The following is a 21,357-nucleotide window of genomic DNA, read 5'->3' on the forward strand; positions in this document are numbered from 1 at the left end:
GAAGTGGGACTTGAATCTGGAGCTTCTGGTTCAGAGATAGGGACGCTACCACTGCGCCACAAGACCTCCGCAGTCACCTTCACTACATTACTTTTTCAGCTATGAATCTTTATAACTAAGGAGACAGGTGCACGACATCAAATATAAGTATTTTCGAGCTAGGGATGACCATCAATACACTGGCCAGGATTTTCCCCTCAGCGTTTTGGGGGTGGGGCCCGGTCGCTGAGGGGAAAATGACGCGGGATGACGTTGGGAGGAATTAAAATTTTTAGGAAGGCGGGCAGACAGCGAAATCAGCCAATTGAGGCCATTGACAGGCTTGTTAAAGTACTTAAAGACCTGCCTGGCCAACCTTAAGGCTGGCAGGCAGGCCAGGAGCCCCAGCAGGCTTCTGATTATTTATGAAACTTCATCCACTGGTGGGATGAAGTTTCATGTCCGTTTTGTACAAAATGAATAAAATTTATGTGTTCGTTATTAACATGTCCCATCTTGTGTGGCATTGTCACAAGGTGGGGGGGGGGGCATGTTAATAATTTTTTAATGTTTCTACTTTTAAAGTTTTTTCCACTGTCAGTATTCTCCTTGAGACAGGACTTTGCCTCAGGGAGAAGTGGGCTCTTTCGCGCGCACGGGTGAAAAATCGCACTTTGACAGCTGGGGAATCCCACCATCCCCCACCCGCACAGGAAGCACTTAAAATGGAGGCGGGCCCCGTTTCACTGGCGGGGGTCGGCTGCCCGCCCGCTGCCAAGCTGGTGGGGCCCGCACGCCATCTGAGGGCAAAATTCTGCCCCCTACATTTATCGACCTATTCTATCCATACCTGTCTACAGTGACTCAGTGACTTGAAGTGTGAGGTGATGCATTTTGGAAGAAAGAATAGGGGGAGGCAATATAAATTTAGACTTAAGAGTGTGCAGAAACAGAAGAACCTGGGAGTGTGTGTGCAAAGATCTTTGAAGATGGCAGAATATACTGAGAGAGCGGTTAGCAAAGCATATACAAGCATACGAATTAGGAGCAGGAGTAGGTCATTCGGCCCCTCAAGCCTGCTCCGTCACTCAGTAAGATCATGATCTGATTGTGGCCTCAGCTCCACATTCCCACCCACCCACCCACCCAAGATTTCCTTTGACTCCCTTGTCAGTCAAGAATCTATCTATCTCTGGCTTAAGAATATTCAATGACTCTGCCTCCACCACTTTCTGGGAGAGTTCCAAAGACTCAAGACCCTCAGAGAAAAAAAATTCTCCTCATCTATGTCTTAAATGGCAGACCCTTTATGCTTAAACTATGTTCCCTAGTTCTAGTCCCACCCACAAGGGGAAACATCCTTTCAGCATCCACCCTGTCAAGTCCCCTCAGGATCTTATGCGTTTCAATAAGATCACCTCTCATTCAGCTAAACTCCAATGGATACAGGCCCATCCTGTCCAACCTATCCTCATAAGATAACAACCACCCCCCCACCCCCCAAGCAAACCAAGCAGTAAAAAAACTGGCCATAGAACTCTAAAGGCTTTAATGGCTGAATTTTTTTGCTTGGACCTGACTGCCAGGGACGAAAGCAGGATCTGACCCCAATTCAGTAGGCAGCAGCACCCAGAGCAGGCAGCATATTGCCTGCACCAACTAATTAAGAGGCCGTTGCCAAGTCTGCTGTCTAAGTGTATATATATATATATATATATATATATATAAAGCTTTGGTTAGGCCACATCTAGATATTGTGAACAGTTCTGGTCACCACACTTTAGAATGGATGTGAGGGTCCTTAAGAGGGTGCAGAGGAGGTTTATCAGAATGGTTCCAGGGATGAGGGATTTTAGCTACAAGGTTAGGTAGGAGAAGCTGGGGTTGTTTTCCTTGGAGCAAAGAAAATTGAGAGGAGGTTTGATACAGGTATACAAGATTATGGTAAGTTTGGATTAGGTAGACAAGGGAAAATGTTCCTATTAGCTGATGGCAAAAGAACTAGGGAACACAAATTTAAGGTTTTGGGCAAGAGATGCAGGTGGAATTTGAGATAGAACCTTTTTATGTAGTGAGTGATAATGACCTGGAAAATGCTGCCTACAAATGTGGTGGAAGGAGAGACACTGATTTCCAAAGGAAATTGGATGGACACTTGAACAAAATAAATTTCCAGGGCTACAGGGATAGAATGGGGGAATGGGACTGACTGAATGGATTGCTCCATGGAACACCGGCATAGGCCTGATGGGCCAAATGGCTTCCTTCTGTGTCATAAATGACTCATCACTTGTCTTTCACATGAAAGCTACCCGCTCTGCTGCTGGTGCTTAGGGTTGCCAATCCATCAGGGGTTGTCCTGAAGTCTCCAGGATTTGAAGATTAATGTCACAGGCACTGCTAGGAGCCACCAAGGAGAAAGATCAAATTGACATTTTAAAAAATGGTAAAGGGGAAAAAAAAGGCTGTTTACTGACAAATCAGGAATCATTCAATTGGATAACAGTCTGTTTGGTTTCCGATTGGCTGTGGGAAAGTGGGGCACTCAGAAAATGGATATCTCGGGCACCCAATGGTGGAAGTGTGGGGACAAGTGGGCAAATAGTAGCCAGCCCTAATAGTGGTGCCTCACTAAAGAGAACATTAACATGTCATGGAGATGGTGGACAGAGACGGGCCAACAATATCTGTAAAAAGATATCACCAAAAAGTGCTTCCATCCTTTAAGCAACTCGCATCCAATTTGCCATATCAACAGGCTACAAGCCTTACATTTTATTTAAAAGCAGCAGTAACTCAGATATAAAAATAATTTAACAACTTTAGATCTTAAGGAAATCGGGAGATGTGTGAATAGGGTGGGAACATGGAGATGAGATAGAAGATTGGCACTGATATTAGTGAACGTTGGAGCAGGTTTGCGAGTTGTATGGGCTTTTCCTGCTATTTTGTTTGTTCTTACGCTGGTAATGGAATATGATTGCACCAGGGTCACTGGGACTGAGGGAGGTATGGGCTGGTTCTTGGGGTGAAGATTCTCCTATTGGTACATAGCCGGTGGGATGGTCTGCACCATTGCAGGTTCCCCTCCTTTCTCTGCCACATTCTAGAGAGCCTTCTCCCCTTTACCAGATTTTCTGTCCTTTCATCCCTTGGACTATTCTGCTATAACAATTTACAGCTCCTCTAGGTCCACCTTCTGTTTCTTTACTTGTCCCATTACCATCCTCTCTAGCCTTGCACAGTTGTTCCTTTTCTTATTTCATTGATCCTGCCTTCCAACCAATCGCAGACATTCCCTCTTTTCTTTAACGAAAACAAAAAATGCTGGAAAAACTCAGCAGGTCTGACAGCATTTGTGGAGAGAGATAACGTTTTGAGTCCGTATGACTCTTCAGATCTAAAGGGAGGTAGAGGTGTGGTGAAATATATACTGATTAAGGGAGTGGAACCGGTGAAGCTGGATAGAAGGCCAGCGATAGATGGAGGCAAAGGAGAGATGGCAAAAGATGTCATAAAAACAAGGTCAAAGAGTAGTTAATGCTGGTTGTATTGGCTAAAGGAGGTGGTAATGGTGACATTAAGAAAGCAAAATGTGATAATGGCTGGACCAGGGTAAGCACTCTAGAAAGTGACAGATGGCACTAGTGGGGCGGGGTGGGGGAAGAAAGATCAAAAATAGGCTGAAAGCTGGGGATAAAACAATGAATGAAAATGGAAATAAATTTAAAAAGTAATAATAATGAAAATAAGTGGGGGAAAAAATTAATGGAAATTTAAAAATATATATTAAAGAAATGAATATAGAAAAAAGGGGGGTGGGGATGGAGGAGAGAGATCATGGTCTGAAGTTGTTGAACTCAATACTAAGTCTGGAAGGCTGTAGAGTGCCTAATCAGAAAATGAAGTGCTGGAGGAACAGTTTGCGTTGAGCTTCACTGGAACATTGCAGTAGGCCAAGGACGGACATGTGGGCATGAGAGCAGGATGGGGTGTTGAAATGGCAAGCGACAAGAAGGTCTGGCTCATTTTGCCTTTATTCCCTCTTTTCTTTCCTACCACCCCACCCCCACAAACCATCACCACCTTTTCAAACCTCTGAAACAGTTTACAAACTGTTAAATCTCTAACTTCTTCTAGTTCTGATGAAAGGCCATCAACCTGAAAAACTAACTCGGTTTCTTTCTCCACAGAAGCTATCTGAGCTGCTGAGTATTTCCAGAATTTTGTTTTTTTTAATTTCAGATTTTCAGCATTCATCGTATTTTGCTTTGATTTCATATGACATGCACATTCCTTTCCCAAGTTTAAATATGGAGGACCCAAACCAGTTAATCCACAAGGCTGGGCGGATTCTCGTTAATTGAGGATTAATGAAGTTAAAGCTTCTCTGATGGAGATGGTGTGTTTAAGATGTTAATAGATGTGTTATGACCAGTAATGTGTTTTACAACTGGTCTGACAAGTCAATTTGGCCTCTCTAAATAAAGCCCATTGTTTTATGAGTTCCTGTGATTCAGACAGTCAAGCAACAACTCATCAGCTAATTGTGAGTGACCTGTAAACGTGGCAAAGTAGGCATTAAGAAAAATCCTTGAAGAAACTGCTTTTTTAAAGGGAATTAAAAGTATAAAACCCAAGTGTCCAGACTTTCTGCTGCAGTGCCAATACAGTATTAGGTAAATTGGAGTCTGAGAAGGGTGGTTTACAAGAGACCATCTCAAAAGTTCATAAGAATATAGGAAGATGACATGGCCATTCAGCCTCAGGGGACTGTCCCACCATTCAGTTAGATCCAGGGCGATTTAGTACCTTAACTCAGTCTATTCACATTATTTACTTAACCCTTAACAATTTTGTCTAACAAAAATCTATCTGAAGAGTCATATGGACTCAAAACGTTAACTCTGTCTTTCTCTCCGCAAATGGTTAGACCTGCTGAGTTTTTCCAGAATTTTCTGTTTTTGTTTCAAAAGGCCTATCAATGTCAGTTTTAGTTTTCAATTGACACCCACTCTCAAAAAACTTTTTGAGGGGACAGAGTTCCAGATTTCCACTACCCTTTGTATGTTTCCTGACATCACCCTTGAATAGAGGGATGGAGGACTGAAACAGCAGGAGTAACAAGGGGTCCGTTAAGGCAGAGGTGGGGAACCTTATTTTAACCCTAACCTACCAATTAAGATCAACATCAAAATGCAGGAAAATGTGGAGCGTTTTCCATATCTTGGGAGCCTTCTCTCGAAGATGGTAGACATTGCCACCAATGTGTCAGCTTAGCCTTTGGCCGGCTGAGAAAAAGAGTTTTTAAGGACCAGGGTATCAAACCTGGGACCAAGGTCATGGCTCACAGTGCAGCAGTGATCCCGCACTCCTACATGCTTTGGAGGCTTGGACAACCTGCAACAGACACCTTAAAGCACTGAAGTACCACCATCAGCGGTCCTTCACAAGATTCTCCAAATCTGGTGGCAAAAAAGGTGGTCCAACAGCAAAGTCTTCTCCCAAACCAATGTGACCAGCATTGAGGAGCTAATCATTCAAAACCAGCTCTGCTGGGGAGGACATGTTATTCGTGTGCCTAATACCAGACTCCCGAGACTCCCAGGAGAACAGCAGATATGCTTTGTTCTCAAAGCATCCCTGAAGAGGTCAAACAGCCCTGCCGACTTATCGGAGTCAAAGAATTACAGAATTGTTACAGCACAGAAGGAGGTCATTCAGTCCATTGTGTCAGCGCTGGCTTTCTGTGGGAGCAATTTACCAAGTGCCACTCCCTCACCTTCTCCCCGCAGCCCTGCACGTTCTTCCTTTGCAGATAACAATCCAATCCTTCTTGAATGCTTTGATTGAACCAGCCTCCACACACTCAGGCAGTGTATTCCAGGTCCTAGCCACTTGCTGTGTGAAAATGTGTTTCCTCCTGTCGCCAATGCTTCTTTTGCCAACCTGTGGATGTTCTGTACTTAGATGTCCAAAGGCATTTGATAAAGTGCCACATCAAAGGTTATTCCAGAAAATAAAAGCTCACGGTGTAGCGGGTGACATATTGGCATGGATAGAAGATTGGCTAGCTAGCAGGAAGCAGACAGCAGACATAAATGGGTCTTTTTCAGGTTGGCACGATGTGATGAGTGGTGTGCCACAGGGATCAATGCTGGGGCTTCAACTTTTTAAAATGTATATAAATGACTTGGATGAAGGGACCGAAGGAATGGTAGCTAAATTTGCTGATGACACAAAGATAGGTGGGAAAGTAAATTGTGAAGAGGACATAAGGAGACTACAAAGGGACATAGTTAGGTTAAGTGAATGGTCAAAGATCTGGCAAATGGAGTATAATTCGGGCAAATGTGAAATTGTTAATTTTCGCAAGAAGAATAAAAAAGCTGGTTATCTAAATGGTGAGAGATTGCAGAACTCAGATTTGGAGGGATCTAGGTGTCCTCGTACATGAATCACAAAAGGTTAGTATGCAGGTACAGCAAGTAATTCGGAAATCTACTAGAATGTTATCGTTTATTGTGAGGGGAATTGATTACAGATGTAGGGAGGTTATGCTTCAGTTGTACAGGGCACTAGTGAGATCACATCTGGAGTACTGTGTACAATATTGGTCTCCTTCTCTAATGAAATATGTAAATGCATTAGAAGCAATTCAGAGGAGGTTTACTAGACAAATACCAGGAATGGGTGGGTTGTCTTATGAGGAAAGGTTGGACAGGTTAGACTTGCATTCACTTGAGTTTAGAAGAGTAAGAGGCGACTTGATTGAGACCTTTAAGATCCTGAGGGGTCTTGACAGGGTGGATGTGGAGAGCATATTTCCTCTTGTGGGAAATTCTAGAACTAGGGGTCACTGTTTAAAAATAAAGGGTCACTCACTTAAGACAAAGATGGGGAGAATTTTTTTCTCTCAGATGGTCATGAGTCTTTGGAACACTTCCTCAAAAGGTGGTGGAAGTAGAGTCTTTGAATATTTTTGAGGCAGAGATAGATAGATTCTTGATTAACAAGGGGGTGAGAGGTTATCGGGGGTAGGCAGGAATGTGGGGTTGAGGTTACAATCAGTCAGCCATGATCTTATTGAACGGCGGAGTAGACTTGAGGGGCCAATTGACCTACTCCTGCTACTAATTAGTATGTTCATATGTACGCATGTACCTTAAATCTTGTTCTCAATCCTTCCACCTATGAGAACAGTTTTTCCCTATCTACTCTGTTAGGACCCCTCATGATCTTGAATATCTTTATCAGATCTCCTCGCAACCTTCTCTCCTTTCCTCTGCTATCTGGCATGGCCTGTGACCAACCCAAATGGAGAATGTTCATTTGGGAAGGTACTGAACATACTGAAAGACTGTTGAGAATATGCAGAGATGAAGTTGAGGCAGAGAGACCAAACAAATGTCCAAACAACTCATTTACCCAACCGTTCCAGCAGCACTGCACGTGGCAGAGTTTGCAGATCACGGCTTGGACTTATCAGCCATCTCAGGATCCGTCAAACTGTAGTAGAAACAAGTCATCCTCGAGCCCTCTGCCTAACAAGTTGAATTTTTATCTCCAGCTGAAAGAGCAGATGGCACCTCGGTTTAATGCCTCATTCGAAAGACACTGGGCTGGATAGGGCCGGTGCCCGCCCCACCATCTTCCCGTTCACCCCCAAAATCGGCAGCCCACCCACCATATTCAAATAAGTATTCATGGGTCAATTAAGCTCGTTACCAAGCCAACTGACCCTGATAATATGCTGACCACACCATGCAATTTTAGGCATGGGCAGCTGGGCAGGAGCGGGTCACCTGATTTATTAAAAAGTTCTTCAAAGGGCAGGAAGGAAGGTGGTTTCACTTTTCAGGGGCTACCCTTTGCAGATCGCAGGCAGCTCCCCTAAAATCAAATTCCCCCTTCGTTCCTGCCCACCTGAAGCCTTAAACCCACTCCCTCCCCACACCCTGACCCCCCTCCTCTTCTGTTTTATTTTGTCCAATACCTCTGACCACACAGCATTCCCTTACTACTGCATTGTGAGCGTCATCCTAGATTATGTGCTTAAGTCTCGGGAATAGGAGTTAATTTGTTTTTTTAAATACTGGGGTTCACCCATAAAAAGATGTTGCTGCTAGCAGCATCTTCCATCTTTTGCTTTCACTTACGGCTCATCGGAAGTGAGGACCATGTTATTAAGAAGCACTTTTGTGTTGCTATCTCACTTTGTTTTAGATCGGCCTCAGAAGCCTCTTCGATCTTGGTGGTGGTGAATACTCAGGCAGGGGCAGACCCAGGGTGATACATGAGGTCCATAAGATAACAATTTGCATTTATATAGTGCCTTTAATGCAGCTGAATGTCCCAAAGTGAAAATGGTAACCATCAACCAACAGGGTAGAGGAGGCAAACAACTTTTATAAGTTTAAAAAGAATACATTTGGATGTTGTGGTTTTCTTTCTGCACCATATCTAATTGCAAACATCTTTAAAAACCTGAGCACTCAAGTAACATTTGCGTTTCCTGACTCCAGCTTAGGAAGGAAATATTTTGGTTCCAAGAGTGTGGCTAATTATGTTCCTGTACTTTGTGAGAACTCTTGGTAGTTGCCTTTGAATTTCTGGTGATTTTTCAGCTCACCAATCCGACCATACCCAGAGGTGAGATACAAAACTCCGCTATTCTCGAGGGGAAACGCAGAGAAGAATAAATATTTGAACATTTTTCACCTTCTGTTTTGTCGGGGAGCTTTTATAACACAATAACTTATATTTTGCACCTATAACATAATAAAACATCCCAAGGACTTCATGGAAGCATTATAAAACAAAATATGACACTCAACCACACAAGCAGTTAATAGGTCAGATGACCAAAATCTTGGTCAATGAGATAGGTTTTAAAGAGTGTTTTAAAGGAGGAAAGTGTTGTAATGAGGCGGAGTGGTGTAGGTAGGGAATTCCAGAGCTTAGGGTTTAGGAAACTGAAGGTATAGCCACCAATGGTGGTGCGATTAAAATCAGAGATGCTCAAGAGGCCAGAATTAGAGGAGCACAGTATCTCAGAGGGTTATAGGCTAGAGATTGCTGAAATAGGGATTGGCAAGACCTTAGAGGGATTTGAAAACAAGGATGAGAATTTTAAAATCAAAACATTGCTTGACCAGAGACAATGTAGGTCAGCGAGCGCAGTTTACTATGGGCATCAAGTGAGGGTACGAATGGAGTCAGATATGATGCACCCTGTGGTTGAACAGCTTGCCAGTACTCGCTATTTATAAACAATGGCCATCTGAATGAGGTAACAAAGAGCCATATCACAGCAAGAGTCAAACACCTTCAGGTCAAGAGCAGTGAAAGTTATTTAAAATAAATATTTATATGTGTGTGTATTTAGATACAGGGATAGGTAGGTGCAGGTTATATGTGCATCCATAGGTCGAGGCATATGTGTATAAAAAACCCCTGGTAGATGTATATGCGTATGTGCAGATGAGTGTGTGCACAGGAAGTACATGTGTGTGTTGATGTGTGCATAGAGACAGTGTAACACTAGCGATCTCTCTTCAGGTCTATCTTCTTTAATTCAGTCTCAGGATGTGGGAATCACTGGTAAGGCTGGCTTTGGGTAAGTGGTTGTGGAGCTTCTTCCTGAACCAATGGTAACTGACTGATACACCTGAGTGATTTGCTGGGCCAGCTTAGAGGGCAGTTAAGAGTCAACAAGGTCGGTGTGGGACTGGAGTCACCCATAGGCCAGACCGAGTAAGGACAGCAGGTTGCTTCCCTGAAGAACATCAGTGAACAAGCTGATTTTTTTAAAACAACAATCACTTTTACTGATAGCACCACTTTACTTGCAGAATTTTAAAAATTGGTTCAAATTCTCAAACTGTCATGGGTGGGATCTGAACTCATGTTCTCCAGAGTGTATGTCCAGTAACATAAGCACTCATTAGCATGCAGCAGTGAAGCAGTTGAGTTACTGGCCAGTAATCGAGAGGCCTATCCCATACCAAATGTTCCCTTAGAGATGTCAATAAGTCTGCTGTTTATTTTTAGCAGGATCTGTTTTTATTTCAGATTTGCAGCATTTGTACTTTTTCTTTCCATATGCCTCTATGTCTCTGGGTGATTTTTTTTGTTCCCCAGAGTTAAGTAATGCCTTGATACAGCTCAGACTACAGTTTGCATTCTTTAGCAGATTAGAGTGCAAATTGCTCCTTGCCTGGGATCTTTCCCCAAGAGCACTTTGGTATAAAATTACATCGATTATAATTCATTTCCCGTGGCATTGCTCTCAGACAAAAAAGTTAAAACAAAACACTTAGTGGTACATTATATTGTCTGCAAATGAGAAAAAGCCCCAAATATAAAATTACATCTATTAAATGCATTTACCAGCAATGTGGGCTCATTACAAAGCTCTGCTGCACAAACACAGAGATCACAACCAGAGACTGCCTTCTGTAATTACAGTAAATGACTAAAGAATACTCCCCGGCCAATTTTTCTTTTCTAAAATCTCCCTCCGCCGAAGAAGTAGTAGCATTCACACCTCTGAATCAGGAGGCTGTGGGGTCAAGTCCCAATCCAGAGATTTGATGATATAATCTAAGATAACAATCCAGTGAAGTACCGAAGGAGCATGGCACTGTCGGAGGTACTATCTTTCAGATGAGATGTTAAACTAAAGTCCAATCTGCAATCTGTTCTCCCAGGTGGAGAGGAAGATTCCATGGCATTATTTTACAGAAGAGCAAGGGAGGTCTCCTCAGTGCCTTAATGAACATCCAGTCAACACCATGAAAAACAGATGATCTGGTCAACATCACATTGCTATTTGTGGGAGCTTGCAATGTGCAAATTGGCTGCCCATTTCCTATGTTATTGCAGTGGCCACACTTCAACAATGCCTAATTGGCTGGAATGTGATTTGGGATATCCTAAGGTCATGAAAGGTGCTATATAAATGCAAGTCTTTCTTGCGTACAGGTAGATTGTTTCACTGGCGAGTCCCATAGCACATGACGAACACTGGTCATTCTGCATAAGTGAGTTCAGATACACAATTTTATAACAGAGGGCATCTCAGCCAAGCTCAATGTACATGCATTTTCCAGCTGTCTTCTCTTGACAGTGAACAGAGAAGTGACATTTGGCTGATTTTACCCACTCTTAAACAAATGGTGCTGAGGCCAAGTGTTCTCAAGCTAAAAGTAGCCAACTAAACACAGACTAGGGAATCAGTTCCTGGGCTTTCTGTTGTTGATGGACAGGGAGGGACCTGGCCAAGGACGGATTTGAAAACAAGGATGAGAATTAAAAACTGACATGTTGCTTCACCAGAAGCCAGTGGTCAGTGAGCAAAGGGTGGATGGGCGAATGGGATTTCACGCGAGTTAAGATGCAGGCAATAGGGCTTTGGATGAATGTGGGAGACCAGCCAGGAGTGCACTGGAATAACCAACTCTGGAGGTAACAAAGGCATTGATGAGGATTTCAAGCAGCAGATGAGCTACAACAGCAGCAGAGTCAAGTGTAGGTTGCTGTTGTTGGGTGAGAATGTGGAATTCAATGAATTGACATTCACATTGAATTACATATAGTGTACAGCACATAAACATGTCATTTTTCACCTTCAACATCTCTTTGCTCTTTTGTCTGTGACATCTTTTGGTTATCTCCTTCTATCACTGCTTGCTTGTCCCAACTACCACACCCCACCCCCTCCCTTCTCTCACTCTCTCGCCGCCACACCCCCACCACCCCCCCCCCGCCCCCCCTTAAACCAGCTTATATTTCATCCCTCTCCTATTTTTACTTAGTTCTGCTGAAGGGTCATGAGGACTCAAAACGTCAATTGTCTTCTTCTCCGCCGATGCTGCCAGACCTGCTGAGTTTTTCCAGGTATTTTTTATTTTGGATTTCCAGCATCCGCAGTTTTTTTTTGTTTCTATTTTTGTTTTTATCATTTGGCTCTGTTGGTCAATGCCAGTGTTTATGTTCCATAAGAGCCTCCTCCCACACTCATTCACTCACTCCATTAACATAATTGTTTATTCTTTGCATCCATACGTGCTTATCCAGCTTCATATTAAATACCTCTGCGCTATTCACCTCAACTATTCCTTATGATAGTTCCACATTCTAACCACTCTCTGCCTAAACACTTCCTCCTGAATTTCCTACTGGATTTATTAATGACTGTCTTATATTTATGGCCCCTAGTTTGATCTTCCCCAAAAGTGAAAACGTCTTCTCTATGTCTGCTCTATCAAAACCCTTTATCATTTTAAGATCTCTATTAACTTGTCCTTTCTAGAGAAAAGAGCTCCAGACTGTTAAGCCTTTCTTTATAGTTATTTAACGGGAGACTTGATGCATACATGAGGGAGAAGGGAATAGAACACACAGAGTGGGACAAGAAAATTGGAGTTGGAGGACGCACAGAGCAGTTGTGCCAAATGATCTGTTTCTGTACTGTAGATTCTATGTAAGGATCAGTTCAATTGTTCCAGTACTGCAGCTTGCCAGCACGATTGTTACCTAAGACGTTAAAAAAATTGGCTACTTAGGTTAGGTATTGGCGGGTGCCTGGTGCAGTGTACTCCAGTTAAGATAGAAGGAAGTCTACCATTGTGCAGCATGTGCGCTCTTCCTCTTTAAGCCACAATCTGCATGCTTTGCTCAGGTTAGTTAAAGGCTGATTGATCCTGGCAAATTGAGGTCAGCCTGGCTTTCTTTATGTAATGAAAATTAGAAACTAATTTTTTTGAGGTCAACGAGAGGTGGATTGGTCTATGATCAATTAAACCTTAACTTGTGCTCTCAACCACAGTGTGTGTAGCAGCTCCGAAGCATACTGGAAAGAGCACTTCACTTTATAAATAGTGATCTTATCTCTCAGAAACCAGCAATTTACCTGCAATCATGGTGTGTGCACAATAACCCCATCATTTTAGATCGCATGGAGAAAGTTACTGCAAACTCTGTTTGAGCTGTGACAATCTCAAGCCTGGATCATTAGCAAGAATGTGATCAATGCCAGAGTTACAACATGTTTGGCCCATGTGTTTCGCATAAACACTATTGTCATTTTCTGGGGTCACTTTAATAATGAGGACGAGCCCTCTGTGCAGCAAACACCTCCACCTAGAATCTTTTCCCATTTGGAGTTAAGGAATGTCTGCACACCACAAGTCCCTGCCAGAAAAGAGATGATTGGGTTACCCCGACCCCTGTTAATCACGTCTAGAGACTGCACTGCTGTCAGTGACTGGAATTGGTTTTATGCACATAATTTGTGTTATTTAACCAACATTCACTCACAGCAAATTACTGGAGAAACCACCTTGCTTTTGTTGGAAAGTGTTACTGTAGCTTCCGTCATAAATTCTGTTTGCTGTAGTTCACAGATACTCTTTTTGTATAGATTCTGTTTGCATTTCTGTCTTACCATAAGTATTAGATGGCCTTCAACTCATTGAATGACACAATGGCACCAATAAACATTCCGGTAGGAGGTGCCATTTTGCCCGAGGATCACACAATTAGCTGTAGGTTTGTGAAGCATTGCCTTGTGGCTAAAAGAGCTTAGAAAGGTTCTGTGACCTCAAGGGGCTCGACATTTGGATCATCAAGCTTCAGTGTAAACATTAGCAACATAGTGCTGTAAAGAGCAGCTTGAGTGAAAAATGCACTAGCAATGTGCACAATGAACCATATGACAGCACTGAAGTCCAATATGGAGCTAGCAGCAGCTCCAAGGAATCCCCCACAATCAAGGCCCTAGAATCATAATGTGGTCACAGCACAGAAGGAGCCCATGTGGCTGTCATGTCTGTGCTAACTCCTTGCAAGAGCAACTCAGCTAGACCCATTCCCTTGCGCTTTCCTCATAGCCCTGCAAATTTTCACTCTTCAGATAATTATACAATTCTCCTTTGAAAGCAATCTATGACTCTGCCTCACCACACCCTCAGGCAATGCATTCCAGGTCCTAACTGCTCGCTGCTTAAAAACCTTTCCTCATGTCCCCATTGGCCCTTTTGCTAATCATCTTAAATCAGTGTCCTTAACTTCTCAACTCTTTCACCAATGGGAACAGTTCTCCCTATCTGCTCTGTTTAGACTCTTCATGATTTGAACACCTCTATCAAATCTCCTCTCAACCTCTCTTCTCCAAGGAGAACCACCCCAGCTTCTTCAGTCTATCCATATAACTGAAGTCCCTCAATCCTGGAACCATCCTCGTGAATCTTTTCTGCACCCTCTCCAAAAGCTTCACATCATTACAAAAAGACACAATACTCCAGTTGAGGCCAAACCAATGTTTTCATATAGGTTCATCATAACGCCATTGCTTTTGTATTCTAAGCTTCATTTTATGAAGACCATGTTCCTTTTTAATCATTTCCTCAACCTATCCTGATACTCCAACAATTTGTGTACATATAGACTCAGATCTCCCTGTTCCTGCACTCCCTTTTGAAAGGCACCCTTTATTTTATATTCTCTCTCCTTGCTTTTCACACCAAAATCAATCACTTCACTTTTCTGCATTAAATGCCAGGCATCCACCCATTCCACCAGTCTGTCCTGAAGTCTTTCACTACCCCCCTCTCAATTCACAATACTTCCAAGCTTTGTGTCATCTACAAATTTTTAAATTGTACCCTGTACACACATTTGTACATCAAAAAAAACAGCATTCCTAGTGCTAATCCTTGGGAATGCCATTGTATACCTTCCTTGAGTCCGGAAACAATCATTTCAACACTACTCTGTTTCCTGCCACTCAGCTAACTTCGTATCCATGCAACCTCTCTCCCTTTAATTCCATTGGCTTCAACTTTGTGCCACTTTATCAAACACCTTTTAGAAGTCCAACAGCAAACACCACATCAACCATATTAGAAAGAAAAACAAAATGCTGGAAAAACTCAGCAGATCTGACAGCACCTGTGGAAAGAAAAACAGAGTTGACGTTTCGAGTCTGTATGACCCTTCTTCACAGCTGAGCATCAACCGTATTATCCTGATCAACCCTCTCTGCTGCCTCATCAAAAAACTCAATCAAGTTAGTTAAACATGATTTGCCTTTAACAAATTGGTGCTAGCTTTCCTTAATTAATGTAGACTTCGGATTATCGTTTCTGAAAGCTTTCCCATTATTGAGTTAAACTGACTGGTCTGTAGCTGCTGGGCTTAATCTCACATCCTTTGTTGAACAAGGACATAAAATCTGTAATTCTCCTGTTCTCTGGCACCATCCCTGTATCTAAGGAGGATTGTAGGTTTATGGACATGCCTCCCCAATTTCTACCCTCACTTCAGTATCGTTGGGTGCATCCCATCTGGTTTTGGTGACTTATCAACTTTAAGTACAGCTAGCCTTTCTAATACCTTTTCTTCATCAATTTTTAGCCCATCCCGTGTTTCAACTACCTGCTCTTTCAGTCTGACTTTGGGAGTGTTTCCTTCATTGGTAAAGATAGATGCAAAGTTCTCATTTAGTATCTCATTCATGTCCCCTGCCTCCATGCATAGACCCCTTTTTTGGGTCCTAATGGGCCCCACCCTTGAGCTTACTACCTTTTTAATATTTACATATCCAAAGACGACTTGTGGATTCCCTTTTATGTTAGCTGCCAGTCTCTTCTAAAACTCTCTTTGCCCCTCATTTCCTTTCTCATTTCCCCTTTGAACTTTCTGTATTCAGCCTGGTTCTCACTTGTGTTATCAACCTGACATTTGTCATATATACCCTTTTCCTACTTCAGATTACTGTCTCTTTTGTTGTCCAGAGAGCTCTGGCTCTGCCTACTATCCCCCTCGTGGAAAGGTACCTCTACTGTACCCAAACCACCTCCTCTTGCCAGCCCATTGCTTCATTATAGCTTTGTCTGCCAATCTTTGATTGCAATTGATCTGGCTCAGATCCCTTCTCACCCTACTGATATTGGCCCTCCTCCATTTAAGTCTTTTTACTCTAGGTTGCTCCTTGTCCTTTTCCATAGTTAACCTAAATATCACAGTTCTCTAAATGTTACCCATCTGATACTTGATCCACTTGACACATCTCCAAGTTCAAGTTAGTACAGAAGAACTCCCCTACTCTTCTTCAAATAGTGCCACTGGACCTTTTACACCCACGTGAGAGGCCAGTTAGAACCTTGGTTTAAAGTCTCATATGAAAGATGGCATCTCTAATAATGCAGGACTCCCTCAGTACTGCCATTGTACTCGCTCAGTTTAGTTTATGGGCTTAAGTATCTACAGTGGGCCTTGAACCCATGACCTTCTAACTCAGAGACTTAAGTGCTATACACTGGGCCACAGCTGATATATGACAATTACAGGGCCATTAGGTAAACACTGGAGTAAAAATATTAAAGGGTATTATAGGAAATGAGATATCACCACATCCAATTCCTCTTAATTCAAATTGTCTGATAATGCAATGACTTTTTTTTTTACAATAAACGACTGAAATACCAAAAGTATACTAAAAGAAAAGATTCGCATTTCTGTAGCACCTTTCATGACCTCAGCGTATCTCAAAGCACTTTACAGCCAAATAAATACTTTTGAAATCCAGAAACTGTAGTAGTGTAGAAAACACAGCAGTGAATTTGAGCACAGCAAGATCCCACAACAGCAGTCTGATAACGACCAGATAATCTGTTCAGTAATGTCGATGAAGAATAAATATGGCCAAGACATCAGGGAGAACTCCCTTGCTCTTCTTTGGAATATTATATTGCCTCTGTTTTTAACTTGACAGAGCAGAAGGGGCCTCGGTTTAACATCTCATTTGAAAGATGGCATTTCCTGCAGAACAGCACTCACTCAGTAATCCCCTTGAGTGTCAGCTTGGGTTATGTGCTCAAATCTCTGGAGTGGTGTTTGAACCCATGATCTTTTGACTCAGAGGTAAGGGTAATATCACTAGTTTTGGCAATGGAGCTAGCACAAGTGTGATAGGCCAAGTACCCCCCTTCTGCCCTGAAATATAAGACTGCCATTCTGAGATCTTGCACGTATAGTTTATCAAAGGATGTGGTGCCTTTAAGAAAGGGCAGAAAACTGTCTCTCTGAGTTCGTGACACTTAGTTACACCTGATTAATGTGCCTTTGTGAGTTACAAAATCAGTGGATAAACAGGAACCCAGTCTGATTGAGAGCTAAATAGCACACCCTTACAGCTTATCGCAATCTGCACTCAAGAGTTTTCCTTCACTCTGACTCCTAACAGCTCTCCGTGCTGTGCCTGCCTATCTCCCCCTGTGGTTGAATTCTTGAAATTTGTGCGGCAACGCACAATGACAAGAGGCTTTGCTTCCTCCGCCTCCACCTTTGCTCTCAGCTGCTGCAAACCTCACCTGCCTGCTGTGGTAGTCCAGATACTGCATGATGAGCCTGGTGTTGACACTGTGGCTCCACGTGTTACCCAGGGCTGCTGTTGCATAGCCTGTTTCCCCATCAGGGCTTACCCCACAATCTGCAAAGGCAAAACACAGAAAGCAGTTCAATAGAAGCCAAGCAAGCATGCTTTACTTTAAGCAAAATACTGCGAATGCTGGAGTTCTGAAATAAAAGCAGAAAATGCTGGAAAAACTCAGCAGGTCTGACAGCATCTGTGGAGAAACAGAGTTAACATTTCAAGTCCATATGACCCTTCCTTCAGAGCTAAAGAGAAGTGTGATGACATTTACTTTTACTTAAATTAAATTTACTTTTAACTCCTCATTTCTTTTATTTTGTCTTGGGGGTAAGGGAATGAGACATTTTTCATATCAGCATCAAGCACTTCCTAGCAAGCTTAGAACATGCAAAGTAAAGAAGGAAGAAAGGACTTTCATTTACATCATGCCTTTCACGATCTCAGCACTTCACAGACAATTAAATATTTCTATGAACTGTAGTCACCTTGTAATAATGTGGGAAAAATAGCAGCCAATTTGCACACAAGTTCCCACAAACAATGATGTGATAATGAACAGCTAATCTGTCTTTTTAGGTGTTGATTGAGGGATATATATTGGCCAAGACATCAAGTAGAACTCTATTCCTCTACATCATATACAAGTTACATTTATATAGTGCTTTTAATGTAATAAAACGTCCTAAGGCACTTCATAGGAGCATTATAAAACAAAATATGACACTGAACCACATAAGGAGATGTGAGGTCAGATAACCAAAGCTTGGTCAAAGAGGTATGTTTTAAGGAGTGTCCTAAAGAAGGCAAGCGAGGCAGAGGTTTAGGGAGTGATTTCTAGAACTTAGAGCCTAGGTACGAAGGTGTGGACATCAATGGTGCAGCAATTAAAATGGGGGTGCTCAAGAGACCAGAATTAGAGAAGCACAGATATCTCAGAGGGCTGTGGGGTTGGAGGAAATTGCAGAGATGGTGTGAGGTCGTGGTGGGGGGGAGAATGTGTGGTGAGGGCGAGACCATGGAGGGATTTGAAAGTAAGGATGAGAATTTTAAGATCAAGACATTGCTTGACCAGGAGCCAATGTAGGTCAGCGAGCACAGGGTGAAAGGAGAAAAGGGACTTGCTGTGAGTTATGACACAGGCAGCAGAGTTTTGGATCATCTCAAGTTTATGGAAGGTAGAATGTGGGAGATCAGCCAGGAGTGCTTTGAAATAGTTGAATCTGAAGGTAATGAAGGTATGAGTGTGGGTTTCAGCAGCAGATGAGTTAAGACAGGGGCAAAGTTAAGCAATGTTACGAAAGTGGGAATAGGTGATCTTAATGATGGCATGAACGTGAGTATGGAAATTCACCTTGGGATCAAATGTGACACCAAGGTTGTGAACAGACTGGTTTAACCTCAGACTGTTACCAGGGATAGCGATGGAGCTGGTAGCAAAGGAGCGGAGTTTGGAGTGCGGACCGAAGGCAATGGCTTCAGTCTTCCTAATATTTAATTGGAGGAAATTTCTGCTCATCCACTACTGGATGCCAGACAAGCTGTCTGAAAATTTAGCAATAGTGGATGAGTCCAGTGGGGCCATGGTGAACAGTGCCATAGATTCTTTTACTTTCAACCCGAGGGGGTCAAATTAACATCTCATCCAAAGTCCGATACAGCAGCACCCCCTCAGTACGGCATTGGAATGTCAGCCTATATTTTGTCCTCAAGTCCCCGAAGTGGGCCTTGAACCTGCAACCTCTGACACAGACTGGAAAGGTCCTGTCTGGAAACTGCCTCAACCCATTCCTTACCCATGCAAAATTGCAAAGTGTGACATAAATTGATAACTTCACTCATTAAGGAAATGAAAATGGTGAAAGTTTCAGAAATACATGCAATATTGTGCAGTCCTCCTACCTGCACGCTCCTGTCTATACATGCAGAGTACACCCTCCTCCTGTCTGGAATTAGACTGTATATCCTCCCTATCCCAGAATTACATTGTACACACTCCTCCTGCCCCGGAGTCCCCCTGTAAGTCCCTCCTCCTGCCCCGGAGTCCCCCTGTAAGTCCCTCCTCCTGCCCCGGAGTCCCCCTGTAAGTCCCTCCTCCTGCCCCGGAGTCCCCCTGTAAGTCCCTCCTCCTGCCCCGGAGTCCCCCTGTAAGTCCCTCCTCCTGCCCCGGAGTCCCCCTGTAAGTCCCTCCTCCTGCCCCGGAGTCCCCCTGTAAGTCCCTCCTCCTGCCCCGGAGTCCCCCTGTAAGTCCCTCCTCCTGCCCCGGAGTCCCCCTGTAAGTCCCTCCTCCTGCCCCGGAATCCCCCTGTAAGTCCCTCCTCCTGCCCCGGAGTCCCCCTGTAAGTCCCTCCTCCTGCCCCGGAGTCCCCCTGTAAGTCCCTCCGCCTGCCCCGGAGTCCCCCTGTAAGTCCCTCCGCCTGCCCCGGAGTCCCCCTGTAAGTCCCTCCTCCTGCCCCGGAGTCCCCCTGTAAGTCCCTCCTCCTGCCCCGGAGTCCCCCTGTAAGTCCCTCCTCCTGCCCCGGAGTCCCCCTGTAAGTCCCTCCTCCTGCCCCGGAGTCCCCCTGTAAGTCCCTCCTCCTGCCCTGGAGTGCCCCTGTAAGTCCCTCCTCCTGCCCTGGAGTCACACTGTACGCCCTCCTGCTGCCTGGAGTCACACTGTACGCCCTCCTGATCCCAGAATTACACTGTACACCCTCCTCCTGACTGGAAATGCATGAAACATTAACTAAACCACATAGTCCTCTGCCAATAAATACACCCCAATGTCACTGAGGATTAGTTGCCCTTGCCTGTAATGACAGGCTGCACTCAATCTCTGCCAGTAATTATATCATGCATGTAACCACACTGTAGAATATTGTGCCTGTAACAAAATGCTTACTTACCCATCTGCAATTACACTCCGCAGTCCTCCTGCCCATAATAACATCAACATAACCCCTACTGCCTGTGATTGCACCCACCCTAACCCCTACTGCCTGTGATTGCACCCACTCTATCCCCTACTGCCTGTGATTGCACCCACCCTAACCCCTACTGCCTGTGATTGCACCCACTCTATCCCCTACTGCCTGTGATTGCACCCACCCTAACCCCTACTGCCTGTGATTGCACCCACCCTAACCCCTACTGCCTGTGATTGCACCCACCCTAACCCCTACTGCCTATGATTGCACCCACTCTATCCCCTACTGCCTGTGATTGCACCCACCCTAACCCCTACTGCCTGTGATTGCACCCACCCTAACCCCTACTGCCAGTGATTGCACCCACCCTAACCCCTACTGCCTGTGATTGCACCCACCCTAACCCCTACTGCCTGTGATTGCACCCACCCTAACCCCTACTGCCTGTGATTACATCACCCCCAACTCCTCCTGCTGTAATTGCATCAAATTTAACCCCTCCAGCCTGTAATTACACCCAATGTAACCCCTCCTGCTCATAATTATGCTAAATGTTACCCCTCCTACCTGTCAGTAGACCCAATGTAATCCCTCCCACCTGTAATTACACACAATTTGACCCCTCCTGTCTGTAATTACACCCAATGTAATTCCTCACACCTGTAGTTACACCCAATGTAATTCCTCCATCTGTAATTGCACACAATGTAGCCCCTCCTGCCTTTAATTACACCCAATATAACTCCTCCTGTCTGTAATTGCACCCAATGTAACTCCTCCTGCCTGTAATTGCACCCAATGTAACTCTTCCTGCCTATAATTACACCCAATGTGACTCCCCCATGTGTAATTAGAACTACAGTGTAATTACACTTGAGCCTCCTGTTCTAATTAGATAGTTAAAGAATGACATAGCGCAGAAACAGGCAAATCGTCAAAACTGGTCAACGCCGGTATTTATGCGTCATACAGGCATCCTGACATCTAACCCAATCAGCTTTTATTCCTTTGTGCCTCATGTGTTTATTTCACACA

General features: G+C 43.8%; 1 protein-coding gene across 16 annotated transcripts in view; it reads right to left on the minus strand.

Moving 5' to 3' along the window:
• rad51b (RAD51 paralog B) overlaps positions 1-21,357 on the minus strand; it is a 687,200-nt gene that overhangs the window by 268,709 nt on the left and 397,134 nt on the right. For 15 of the 16 annotated variants that reach the window (XR_005946234.1, XM_041214006.1, XM_041213995.1 and 12 more), the window contains one exon: positions 17,358-17,476. Coding sequence is in view for 14 of the 16 variants with exons in the window: in XM_041214006.1 (XP_041069940.1) it covers positions 17,358-17,476 (119 nt within the window). In the remaining 2 variants the exon portion in view is untranslated. Of the gene's footprint in view, positions 1-17,357; positions 17,477-21,357 lie in introns of those variants that run through there. The other variant, XR_005946235.1, reaches the window with a different exon arrangement.

This window comes from Carcharodon carcharias, chromosome 20, assembly GCF_017639515.1.
Source record: "Carcharodon carcharias isolate sCarCar2 chromosome 20, sCarCar2.pri, whole genome shotgun sequence".
Classification (NCBI taxonomy): domain Eukaryota; kingdom Metazoa; phylum Chordata; class Chondrichthyes; order Lamniformes; family Lamnidae; genus Carcharodon; species Carcharodon carcharias.